The sequence below is a fragment of the Mustela lutreola genome, chromosome 6 (genome assembly GCF_030435805.1).
Source record: "Mustela lutreola isolate mMusLut2 chromosome 6, mMusLut2.pri, whole genome shotgun sequence".
In the NCBI taxonomy this organism is placed as follows: Eukaryota; Metazoa; Chordata; class Mammalia; order Carnivora; family Mustelidae; genus Mustela; species Mustela lutreola.
This window is the reverse complement of record NC_081295.1, coordinates 45,057,161-45,070,470: the sequence shown is the minus strand read 5'-3', so window position 1 is coordinate 45,070,470 and position 13,310 is coordinate 45,057,161. Positions and strand designations below refer to the sequence as shown.

General features: G+C 39.9%; 1 protein-coding gene across 1 annotated transcript in view; it reads right to left on the bottom strand.

The window, feature by feature from the left end:
- Nucleotides 1-695: 695 nt before the first annotated feature.
- The window catches only part of TBX18 (T-box transcription factor 18), a 28,686-nt gene continuing 16,071 nt past the window's right edge, over nt 696-13,310 (bottom strand). The window contains exons 6-8 of the mRNA XM_059177157.1: nt 11,425-11,489; nt 5,297-5,391; nt 696-3,724 (exon numbers count right to left, since the gene is read on the bottom strand). Coding sequence (XP_059033140.1) covers nt 3,000-3,724; nt 5,297-5,391; nt 11,425-11,489 — 885 coding nt within the window. The 3' untranslated portion in view covers nt 696-2,999. The remainder of the gene's footprint in view (nt 3,725-5,296; nt 5,392-11,424; nt 11,490-13,310) is intronic.

The window sequence follows — 13,310 nt, the reverse complement described above, 5'->3', positions numbered from 1 at the left end:
GCTGTGAGCTGCTGATAGGTTTAAATCTGGGGAGTGATGTCTCCAGAGGAAGAGGTTTTAAAGGTGAGGTTTCTTTTGCTCAAAATTTCACTAATTCATGTGAGGAGTGAGTGTGATCCTTTGCTGCATCAGCAACACTGGGCTTCAGTCTCTTCTGGGGGCCACGAAAGTCTCCTGACCCCCTACATTCCAGAAATCAGGGGTCAGTAAGTGGGTGCCCTGCTTAAGAAAAGCTGTTGACCTCTGGGAAGGAGCTTGTATAGAAGCAAGTGTTAATTTTCAAAATGTGACTGGCTGTGATAGCAACAACCTCACCTCATCACAATGTCCCGTGGAATGTTTTCCAGCCAAGGGGTCTAGAAGTGATCTGTCATCACCGGTCAGTGGTATAAAAGCAGCTCATTCTTGTATCCTTGCCCTTCTCCCCTGGACCAGAAACAAAACATACCACACCGTGGCCTCCTCTTCTTACATTTGAATTTTCATGTGTTCAACATTTGTCAGGGCTTCACCTTCAATGACATGGTCAGGGCCCCAAGAAATTATATTTAACACATGAAAAACGAATGCCAGTCCCATTTCTCCATGCCTTGTAATCGAAAGCCACAAAATCGGTGTTTGGGGTGTTCCTATGTGTGCTTATTCTTAGAACAACATTTATAGACATTTTAAATGATTACCCTCCAAAGTCATAAAAGGGTTTAGTAACACACTTTAATATATAATTTCTTAAGCGCTTTTTAATAAAATACACATATATAATTATAATTATCAATGCATGTATGTCATTTAACATAACGATAAAAGGCTAGTCTTTGAAGTGACATGGTGATTAATATTTACAATATAACCTAAAGGAAACAGCAATTTGTACAATATTGCTAAATCAAAAAAATTAATAAGTTCTATTCATATCTTTGTAACATTTCAAATCACCAACAGCAAAAAGGAAAATGCTCTCCCTAATAATACATATGAGTACAGATCATTACTTTCCATGTTTTCTCAAGATAGACAACTCTTTTGTTCTAGAATTGTAGTAAGCACTCCGGCTGGGATGGACTTTTCCCATGGCTCATGGCTCATAGCTCATGAGGACTTTTCCCAAATCTGTGTCAAGCTATTAATACCATACAAAATCATCTTCTATAGATCAATCTACTAGAAGTATTTTATGTCCCTTTATGCTAATCTTCAATGTAAAACTCAATACTGATTTGATGAGCTGTTAAAAAATCCACGAGGATATTTATCAATATCCATAAACAAAAGTCACATCCTGCGCCAATACTTTTCAAACAGTTATCTGCCTAAATATCTAACAGCCGTGCTGTTTTAAAGGAAAGCAGTAAATCAGAGCTACACCATTTCCCCTCCTAAACTAGAGATGAGTTAAAGCAACTCTGTTTAGCACTGAAAGGAAATCTCACTTAGCTTGGAAAGGAAGTCTGCTTTAGCTTGACAAATATATGAAAGGTAATGAGTCAACGAACAGACATACAATTTTTTTAATTTCTCAACAGACATATGGTAACGCTCCTTATCACGCATTCTTAGCCTTTCCTAGTCATCTCCTAATGTGCTATCAAAAGTACTTGTTTTGAAATCTTAAACCATGTATACATTATTTTAGGGATTTTTCCAAAAATTAATCCACCTTCCATTTTTTCGGTTTTGAGGCTGAAATGCTGTTGAGGTTAAAAGTTTTATAGACCCTTTATCATAATTAGTATCTTCCTCCTTCATCCTCTAAGAGGGTCTTTATGGTAATGGGCTTTGGCCTTTGCACTACAACCCCCAAAAGACAGATTGCTGCAGATAACCCCCTGAAATTCCTTACAGCGTTATTTAATACCATAAAGGCCTAGAATCTATTTGTTTCAGGAAAGACTCAGACAGAGAAACAAGGTTAGGAGGAGGGGAGATTTCAACTTGTAGGAGTGGGGAGACATAAATAAGTAGCACAAATGCCTTTTTCCTTACAGACCACAGGCCAGGAATCTCAAAACAAAATGTAAAAAATATCCTCAATGAAAAACCACACTATAACAATGTAAGGGAAAGCTGACAATATGATTCCTCTTGATTTAAAAAAGATAGACATTTCTCATTGGAATCAAAGAATTTGAGGTGGATTTATTTTCGTTTTGGCATTCCACTCGTATCATATATTCCCTCCCCGGTGAAAACCGGAATTTAAAAATGTTTACAGAACTCTCTTAAACGGTCTACTTTAACTAAATAAAATGAGCAACACATCCAAAATACTGGACATTTATTCTCTGCAGATGAATAAATACCTCTTACATACCCAGTGGAAAGTGGAAAGAAGGTACAAGGCTCTCTTCCACCTTACCTAAGTAAATAACAATAGGTCAAGAATTTTTACAGAACCAAGATCATCTAATACCTGTGACAGACAAGAGCAAGCAGGAACACAAAAGCTAATCCTTCATGACTACAGATACCTCAGAACTAATACTTAGACTTCAGCTGGCGTTGGCATTTTAGGCTCTCACACTGTGCCCAAGAATAACAGAAATCACAAGACTCTGGGTGCTGGTTACTGTTAGTTATCAACACTCAAGTATGAAACTGTGTAGAGCATTTTTCTGATAAATTAAGTTATAAGCCTTGGTCTGGTTAGTATCACTGCCAAGTTTTAAGTTTGGTGTTTGGTTTTTAAAAGAGTCTGAGAACTTGAGTTAAGCATACTACTTATGCCAATCCTCTGTGCAACTAAATGACATAGGGGGACAAAAGAGGGAGGATGTGGTTTTGCAGGCTGCAAAACTCCACGTGCTCTGTACCGTCTACATATATACCATAGATAATTACAGTCTCACCATGAGAAAGTTGAAACACTCAGGGAGCCTTCATTTCCTACTATATGTAAATCTTACAAGCTACTGATAAGTTTCTTTTCATATTGCTTTCAGAAAAAAAGAAAAAGAAAATACATTAGACCAATCTGAGTATGCTTTAACTTCCAGGATTCATCAGACCATATGTGCAGACACTTGAGATGATGACAGAGTTAAGCTTCCTAGGGTCCTAGAGTCAAAGAAACTCTGCTGACCCCCACTGCTAAGCAGGTGCACTCCTTCCACAGGGGGCAACATCTGCCGATCGGTCATGGTCCCACTCGGTGAGGACCCCAAGAAACTTCCTTGGGAAGAAACAATTTTCTCAGGACTGGCAGCCAGTTTGGGGGATGTGGAGAAATTATATCCATACAAGGCACAGGGGCTGTGTAACCTGAATGTGTTATAGGAACCCTGATGGGTCTGGTTAGCGGCAAAGGCGTTGCTGGAGGGTGAAGGCATGATGTACTGAAGCTGGGGGGACATCCCCGAAATCTGCATGGACAGGCTGGTCTGTGGGCAGCTGAACGTGTCCCCATCTGTGCCACCCATGGACATGTTCACTGAGGCGCTGCCGCTCACGCCCACGTAGGAGGGAGTCCTGGGCGCGGCAAAGGTCTCTCCGCTCTGGTTGGTGAGCCTGTTGTAGGTCTCGGCCAAGGATGTGCTGTATCGGTTGAGGGTGAGGCCAGAGCGGGCACAGGCAGAGTAGTCAGCCGGGGCCAGGCTACACAGCTGGCTGGTGTTGGGCCCCAGATGGAAGGCAGGGGAGGAGCAAGGGGAGCCAGACAAAAGATGAGGGTGGGTGGCAGGAACGCCATTCCCAGAGCCTTGGAGCAACGTGGAGGAACTTGTATTTCCTACAAAAGAAGGTGAAATGTAAAGGGCAGCGACTCCACAGCCATGTTCTCCTTTCAGTTTGGTGAACATGAGCTAGACCCAGCCTGTCACAAGGAAGCCCACATTGAACGAGGAAGAGGAGATGGTCTTGGCTCTCAAGGAATTACAATTTAACTGAATCCAGACTGAAATATTTTAGACACAAATCCTCTCAATATTTCCAAGGCATATGACCTCGACCAAGGCAACTACTTTTTTTTTTTTTTAATCACAGAAGGTATCAGGACACTGCCTCATAGATTTTTCACATTTTCTCCCTCCATTAGTTTTCCTCGAGTTTTCTGATTTTCTATAATAAATATTACAAACACTGACTTCCCTGGCATCTTTATAACTTACATCTTACTCTGTACCTTGCTCCAAAAGCATAGCCATTAACTCTCTTCTTTCCGTATTTCACTCCTTCAGCAGACCTTGGTCTGGATCAATATGTTTTCTTGCATGAAAATGGAAAGAATTCCAAAGGAAGAGCCAAACTGGTCAAAGACACACGCTGCCTCAAACTTATCTTCAGCTGCCCACTGAAAGCTTATGCGCCTCAATGGCTAGACCATATGGGGCTATTACAAGAAGGCAATAGTCTAGAACTTCAAAACTCTCATTTCCAACCAGAAACAGGTTGGTGAATCACAGGCTCGTGCAAGAGCAGAGGCCTGCCAGATAAACAGTCCTGTGACATGGAGAGGGTGGTTGACCCTGCGTCCAATCAATAATGATGGTCGTGGCTGTCTCCCACTCTCTGGATTCGCTGGCAGATTGATGTCTGCAAACTTGACAGAACTTAGGGGGAGAGGAGAATTCCCACAGACTGGACAGGTTGTAAAGCCTTCATTGCTCCAGCAACTGTGTTTTATACAGCTTCTCAAAATAATCAGAAAGCCCAATCCAGTCAATGATAATTATCTAAAGCCCAGCATGTTAATTGTCACTGGGGTGCTGGGCAGGATCAGGCCTAAAAAGCCCGAGTGCAGGGGTGGGCTGAGAGTCCTACCTACTGAGCAGAGGAGGAAGCATCATCCTTTTGCATGCAGCTCCCTCTGAGGAAACACTAGCCTGAGCTTGGGGGACTCACTCAGAGGTGAGCCCAGGAAAGTCTGCCTGAGCGTACCTGACCTCCTCAGCATAAATCCAACAGGCAAACCCTGCCTAGAGGCCATTCTGCTGAAGGAAGTGAAGACAGAAGCTGGCAAGGAAGGGTGAACTGGCACCAGCACGGGCGATTCCCTGTGAGGTGGGCTTGGCACAAAAGCCCACAGTCTGGCTCTAATTCAAACAAGAGGTTTAAGGGTGAGGTAAAAGTCCTGAAATATATCGACAGTCTGAAACATCCAAGACTTAACCTATGACCGCAAGAGCCAGTTTTCTGGTCCCCATCCCCATTCCTCACAGAAAAGAGATGGATCCCATAACAAAAGGATGTTGGTGATGAGGTCACCATTGTGGAAGCCAATGACGTCAAGCGTATTTTTCAGCACCTGAGCTTCCAGTCAAGAACCGCCTGCATCTATGACCCCAGAGACTTTGTGTTTTACCTTGCTTGGGAATTCCAGGGATATCTTCAAAGGTGAGAGTCCGTAGTGAAGGTCTCCAGAATGCATATGACTCCACAAGGGCTTCCAAACCCATTCTAAATGGAAGGATTGGGACGGAGGTGGACAAAAGAAGCCTCATTAGGAGCAGTTGGAGCTTTCGGCAGTAATAAGCAGCTCAGAACACCTCACTGGTGTTCACAGTGTCCCCCCACATTGGTAGGGCAAGACCTCGGCATAGACAGAAAGAAAAGCTTCAGAGATGGGCTACCATTCTGTCACCAGGAGCACAGGACGATGGAAACCACCCACGATATGCTGTTAACATTCTCAGAAAACTAAGCCAACCTCGGAGAAGAAGAAGCTGTCGCTCTGTGCTAAGGAGCTCAGGTGAGGCCCATCCTAGCTGATGGGAGTCCAAGGCTCTGGTGTGATCTGGAATCCACCCTCTCCCCCATAACATTACTTCTCTCTCTGATGCGGAAGGCTTCTCCACAAAAAGACTGACCCTGTAAAGCTGCTTTTTCTTAAGAGACATTTCTGTCCATCATTTGGTCCCTTGGTAGCCAGCTTTAGAAGAGGACTCATCCAAAGAAAACCAGCTTCTCTCTGGGGAGGGGCCCAATCTCCATCACACCCAGTGCTGCCAGGATAGTCTCTCCCTTCAGCAACAGGGAGTCCAGGCGAGTTGGGGGAAAGCACGGACCTCTCAGCCCAACATGCAGGAGGAGCATAGAAAGGTGATCTCATAGGCCGGCACCATGTATGGCTCTGGTATTAGCATCAAACATTCTTTTCTGGTCCCTACATACACTTAGTGAATGGATACTTAAAGAGACAGGATAAGTTGGTTGTAAATTATTTATATGATATATACAGATATATCTATATATCTATCTATATCTATTTATCTATCTATCTATATATATTTGAAAACAAGGGTAAATACTCCACATATATAAATGTATGTGTCTCCTCCTGTAAGTGATCCAGAGTCCCTCTTTCTTTATACCACTATATAATATTTATATATAAATAAAACTAAGTCCTCTAGGTTCTGGAAATGAGGCATTTCACTCAACGAGCCCCATTCTTAAGATCTCATTAGTCTTCCCTCAACTACCAAAGCCCTAAACAATTTGTTAATCTTAATAACATTGTGATTTTCACAAAACATAGAGCTCTGTTGTAGAAAATACCTGCATTCTGAGTATCAAACAATATTCAGACTTCTCTTGTGATTGTTAGAAACAGTTTTATTCTACACAGATAATCTGTTTTTAAGGCAAATGTTCAAGAGCAGATCCTAAGGGGCACCTGGGTGGCTCAGTGAGTTAAGTCTCTGCCTTCGGCTAAGGTCATGATCCCAGGGTCCTGGGATCGAGCCTTGTATTGGGCTCTCTGCTTCGCCCCCTCTCTCTGTGCTTGCCTCTCTGCCTACCTGTGATCTCTCTCTTTGTCAGATAAACAAATAAATAATATCTTAAAAAAAGGAAAAAAAGAGCAGGTCCTTAATCTCTTGCACTCAACTTGCTACCTCCTCTGGGTATCTTGCATCCCTAAATCAAGAACTATGAGCCAAGGCTAGAGGAGCCCTCTTGCCTCAGAGTCCTACCACCTACACAGCATGGTGAAAACTCTCCAGACACTCAAAGTAAGTGATATGGCAGATAAAACCACCTTACACAACTTGGCCCACTGTTCTAAGGTTTTACATGCTGAATCTACTTCCTTAGTGTTCAGAGCGTAGACTCCATTGATGTGCTAATGTCCTTCATGACTCCATGGAGCATCACTACCCCATCTTAGTGCTATAAGGAGACAGCAGTGTATGTGTGTGTGTGGGGGGTGGTGGTACTGAGGGCACGCCCAAGCTCGTGTGCATACACAGCCCTCGTATGAGTCTACGCATGGACCTGACTCATCTCTCAAGTCACAAGTTCAGGGACTGCTGCTGTGGAAGCACTTGCAAAAGCCATCACCAGGCCCACACATGTGCTAGTACAGGGCTGCCAAAGGGGAGAGCAGGGCACAGAGTGGACCTGCACCTGCCTTCCACCTGGGCTGCATGGAGCGTGAAGTGCAGAGTCTAGCTTTGGATGTAATCAGTGATGTACGAAGAGAGGACTATTCTGTGGTGAAAACACTGGATTGGGTCAGGATTGGGGTGTGGCTCCAACTCCTTAAAATTCACTGTATGACCCTAAGTCAATGTTTTAACCTCCCTGGACTTCAGTCTCCCACAAAGTCAGTAGCAGACTACAAAAGCTCTGCATCCAAGCTCTGCATCCTTTTCTAGCTTTAAAGTTTTCTGCTCCTAAGTGATTTTTCTAAAACCAGACATCATATCTGTGGCTGACTATGAGCCAAATGCAAGCCAGATTGACTCAATAATATATTATGCACATTAAAGTATTGATTTGGGGGCAGTTTGGCCACTTGTTCAGTCCCAAAACCCCATGTTTCCTGCAGGTTATGTTTAATACTCAACTGATGAATGCTGGACACCATCTATTTGATTGTTCTTTATTTAGTGTCAGGTTTTATGACTTTCTAGAAACACGTTTTCTAAATGCTATAGAATGTTTTTATTACCATATAGATGAGTTTTAATAATCATAGATTTAAATATTAAGGATACCGAAGGGGTCATGGAGTGCTCTCGAGGGGAGAGGTAATTAATAAGCATCCATTAGACTTAGACACTTATTAACGATGGAGACGAGCATTATTGCATAATGTGTTTTAGCAGTGTAAACTCCAAAGTTTATGCTTCAAAGACAAATCCATACACCCAATTCCTGAGGAGACATTACTGATTACCACAAACATGTAACTTTCAGCTTTAAAGAGAAGTTTCTGAAGATGACATATCTACAAGTGATCTGACTTGGAGCTACTGACAGTTTTCTCGAGGCTGCTGTTTCACACTGCAAGTTCCAGAAAGGATTTCAGATATTTTGCAGGAAACAGTTATAAAATATTTAGTAGCTGAATCTGGACTTTTTAAAAAAGGCCTTCATTTTCTCCAGTAATAGAGACTTTTCCCATCTAGTTAAAGGAAAGATAAAAGGCACCTCCCGCAGGAGTGCAGCCAAGGCGATAATTTATACAAGATGCCTTTGAACAATTTCCACATTTTATCACCACCCTAATTTATGCTATCAAATGGCCAAGTTTATTTAGTAAAATGGTTATGTTTTTCCTGAAGTATTTAAAGCAAAGAAATTTCTGTACCTTCCTGAGTAAAAAATTTTATAGGGTCAAACCTAAGGCCTAACTGAAGAATGAAACTATTCTCAGCACATAAATTCTCTTTCACGTAGCAAATGTCTTGCAGGAGGGCTTTTAAGGGCTGAAGCTACTGATTCCTATAAAACAGGCTGTGGAACCATAAATAACCAGGAAGGGATAATTTTTAATTAAAGCAAATTGTTTTATAAAGTTTAAAAAAAATCACAAGTCCATGTTTATTTCTTGTCCTGCTTAATTTGCTTATTTCATACGTGGGGAAAAATAAAAACAGTTTATATTGAAAAGTAGTAACAATAACACAACAGACCAAGGGTATTAAAGAAATAAAATGCACTTTTTCTCATGGGCTTTCTTCTCTATTTATATGAAAAAAAAAAAAAAATCACTCCTTTCCCAAGCCCTCAACACCAGTGCACCATCCAAGTCTTACATATAACTTAAACTTTTTTTTTTTTAAGGAAAATACATAAGTTAGAAATCTGTAAAGCTGACCAAATTCCCTCTTCTCTATACATGAGTTTTTGAATTTATCAATGGAAAATATGAAAATTAGCTTTCTAAATAGTATTGATATATAAATATTATATAAATATTTAGCTTTCCAAAATGAGCACTGAAGACCTGTCTATCATAAGCAGGAAAACTAACTTTAATGAGACAAAAAGTAAAATTATTCATTTCACTAATAAGAAAACTATATAGAGGCAACATAATTTTCTTCTATGATATTGTTTAAACATTTGGAGCAAGACAAAAAATTTAAAATTTAACAAAATTTAAAAAGTGTTAAAACATAATTCCTTATGTTCTGTGTGTCCATTGAAACTTTTAAAAGTTTTAGGGTCAGGAAAAAAATAGTAGCAAGAACCACAGATGCCACACCTTGTAAAACAAACGGAAGGAAAAAGTTCATATCAAACCTAGCATTCTGACCTCATGATACCCAACAAGGGACTTAGTAGTTTATTTTCACCAATCCCACTGATTCTCTTCACTGACCATATTCAAATGCCTTTTCATTATGTTGACATTTCCAGAATTCTTCCTGAAAACTTCTCCTATGCATCTTATCAGCTCACTTCTATTTGTAGGTTTACTCACTATTGGTGTCTAACCAAATACACCTTTTAAAATATTTTTAAACATACTGCTTCAAAACTGAACCCACGGTATCCAAGCAGTGTGATTCCCCTAGTGTCGAGAGCAGTGAGGTGTCTGCTAGGTCAATCCTACAGGAGAGCCTGGACACAGTTCCTGGCTGTGTATTCCTCAAACCTCAGAGCTGCCTTCATCGAGTTTCTGTGAGTTTTAATAAATGTATTCGCTGCTTAAAAAAATAATGAAATGAAAGAAATGCTAGACCCTTAACAAATGCTATACTGCTACCACCAAAACCATAAGAAAATTCCATCAAAGCATTTCTCAAGGTAGAAAAGAAATCATCCCAAAGGCTCCCATTAGTCCCTCAGGAGTGACCTTCTCAGTTACTAAATTATTCAGCTTTTAGAAATGCCTCTGGACAGCAAAGTTAACCAAGGGCCAATGGAACATAGCAAAAGCCACGCAGAGTTGTTCTCACATTAAAAACATCTAAAAAAAACAATGATTTCAATATATCAGACAACAGGTATTATAGGAATACCTGCAAATCTTCCTACAGAATAAAGAATTCCAGAGGGAATTATTAGTGCTATTGTTAATCGTTTTGTTGATGTACCTGCACTAAATTAACGGCTACTCTATTCTCAATGCAGTTCAGCTGCATTTGAGTCCTCATGCTTTGTGGTGTTTAAACAATGTCCCTGCCTACAAGAATATTCTGCAAGCACTTCGCGGTATTCTGAGAAAAGATCTCTGACTGCACCAGCCTTGCCCAAATAATCAGCTAGAAGACTAAAAATCTAGACACTAGCTGACCGTTCTCTCTCTACAATTTTAACTCAAACTGTCCCTAAAACAAAACAACTGGGGCTTTCGACTTCCTGTAGAGGTAGCCTATACCAAGTTCTTGAGAATACCAAATTTTCGAGAAGTCTTAGAATAATTTCTGGAGGAAAGTAATAAAAATTTCTGAAATATTTCTTTTTAAAAGCTTTAAAAACATTTAAGTCAAAGCTTTACCCTGAAAAGGCATCTGGAGAACGTTAGTCTGTTATTACTCTCTATTACTATCAATACTTATCTTAGAAAATATTGCACCAAACTCTATTGGAATAGAATCACATCCATAAATTAAAAACCCATGGCACACAGACAACGGTGATCTGCTTTTTGATAAAAGTAAGAGTGGAATTCATTATGGTTGCTCTCCCTCCTTGTACAAACACCATAAAACACGAAACAGAGAAAATAAACAAGTGTATGGCTGTCAGCGCAGCCAAGACAAATTTGGAAACTAAAGAACATCAGCTCCCTTGGTAATGGGGCGTAGTTTCGTATTCTAGTTGGAAATCTGAGGGAACGGAGCCCCATCATATTCCAAAGATAGAATCAATAGATTGTTGTGACATCACTAAGTAAATTAAAGAACAACATCCGTGTAGCGAGGCTACTGACTTGGAATATTGAAGCCCCAGGACCTGAAAGACAGGTTTCCTTAAGGTCCCTTCAGACGTAGCATGCACTGTGCACCCTGAGAACTTGCATTTTTCACCCAGCATCCCACATCAAAATTCACCTTAGGAATGGGCAGGCCATGGCACTAAGCTAAAAAATAAGGTACATCCAAGGCCCAGCCATACCAACAAATTTTAATCCTCATCAGAAAATTATTTCAAAACTACGTCAGTGGTTAACTGTTTACCTTGTAATGGAAAATTCACAACAAGAAGTCGAATGTATTTATCAGAACCAGAATGTTCTTCACTAAGTCTTACCTGTTTCGCCCAGAGTCTCGAAAGCCTTTGGCAAATGGATTCCTATCTATCTTCAGACGAGTAATCTGCAGAGTACAAAAAATTCATATCAAATACTGTAAATGTCAAGTAAGGCCATTAAAAACAGAAATGGTGGAAGAACTACAAGTAATTACAAAATTACAAAATTATAAAAGCGTTCCTCTCCCCTATCTCTCAGGTATTTTATTATCTTAGCTGCAAAGCTAGAAGAAAATTTCAGAAATCACCTAGAAAAATCACCTAGAAAAAATCCCCACCCCTATTTAAACTCTATAATTAAATCTGTTTTGCATTTAATATCACTAGAGAATGAAATTCTGAATCATCTGTTGATAACCTGTCCTTTTTTTGACAATCCCTCTGAACTAAAAGCTCTTCCCTTTAACTCTGTGACGTGGTTTAATGCCTGTTCCTCTTGGTAATGGGTAGCAGCTAATAACTTGTCAACTTCTACCTTGTCAAGTTCCTTATAACACCTGAATGCCATTAAGCCCCTGAATGCCATTAAGCATGCCTCTCTTCTTCAGAATTAGGTAATATACACTTCTTTAACTTTTCTGCCTCTGTATTTTTTTTGTCTCTCTTTGGATCATCTTTATGGCTCTCATCTGAAAATTTTATTCTTTCCTCTGTTTTCTGTTGAGTCCTGGACCTGGTCAGAGCCCTACAGTGAACGGTCTAACCAGAGCTAATGACTACTGGAAGGCACTAATGAGATTAAATTTTATTCAGGTAGTAGAAATAAATGTTTTAATTTAAACAGAAATCTGGCGGTGGGATTTTTACAAGTGGTCTAATCATCTCCATTAAAATATATTTTTAGTTATACCATCTTGTAATTGACACTAATAACATCTCATCTATTTCTTGACAGATCTCCACCTTGCCCCACGGAAGTTACAGCCTGTTCTCCAAGAAGCACATCATGCTTTGTTTTCTATGCTCTTTGGTTTAGTGGAATCTACAAAGTTAATGAACATACTTCCGACAGTGCCATTTTGGCTTAGTACAAATGAACACTGTTGGATAACACTAAGGAAAAGAAAGGGTATCTCTGAAAAGTCATTCATAATCCCCCTCTGCTGTCCTGAAGGAATTCTTGTGAGTTCATTATAGCTTCATTCTTTGTTCATTTAAATAATATTTAAATAACATTAAATACTTTAAGTGTTCGTTTAAAATAGGATTTCAAAAAAGAGTAGAGATTTATACAATGGTGCCTTGCCTAAATAGAGATGTGTTACTATTGCCATTATTTTTATTACTGAGTGCATTCTGTGTACGCTGTACTAAGAATTTTATATGCATATTTCATTTAATTCTCATGGCAACTTATATGTAGTTATTATTCCAGTCTTATATTTTCTTTTAAACCAAGGCTTAAGTTTCCTGTGATCATAACGTTACTTGTCCATAGACCTAGGCTGGGACCCTGGGCTTCAGAATCCCCATGCTGTTAACCACCACCAAGCTAAGCTGCTTACCAATTTTCCCTGAGTCCTTAAAATAGGAGCCAGGAAGTTAAAAAATGAACATCATTGCATTTGGTCATTATCAATTTCCCTTCTTCTAATTTTTTTACCCTATTAATAGATTTGTCAGTTTGTCCATTGGTATTAGTCACCAAAATGTACCAACAAGCCCACTGCATCTTGTTTATTATATCGCAGAGGCTAGGAGAAAAATGCACATTTGACATTGTCAATCTGTTTGTGTTTGAGAGACAAAAAAAGAGACAGATAAACTGAGGTTGCTTAAAAGGCACTGAATGTCTCTGCTCTTTTCTCCTCATGTGTTATGTTTTTCCTCAAAGAAAAAAATAGTCATTTTTGCATCTAACATATTTTAGGAATATTTTCCTAATT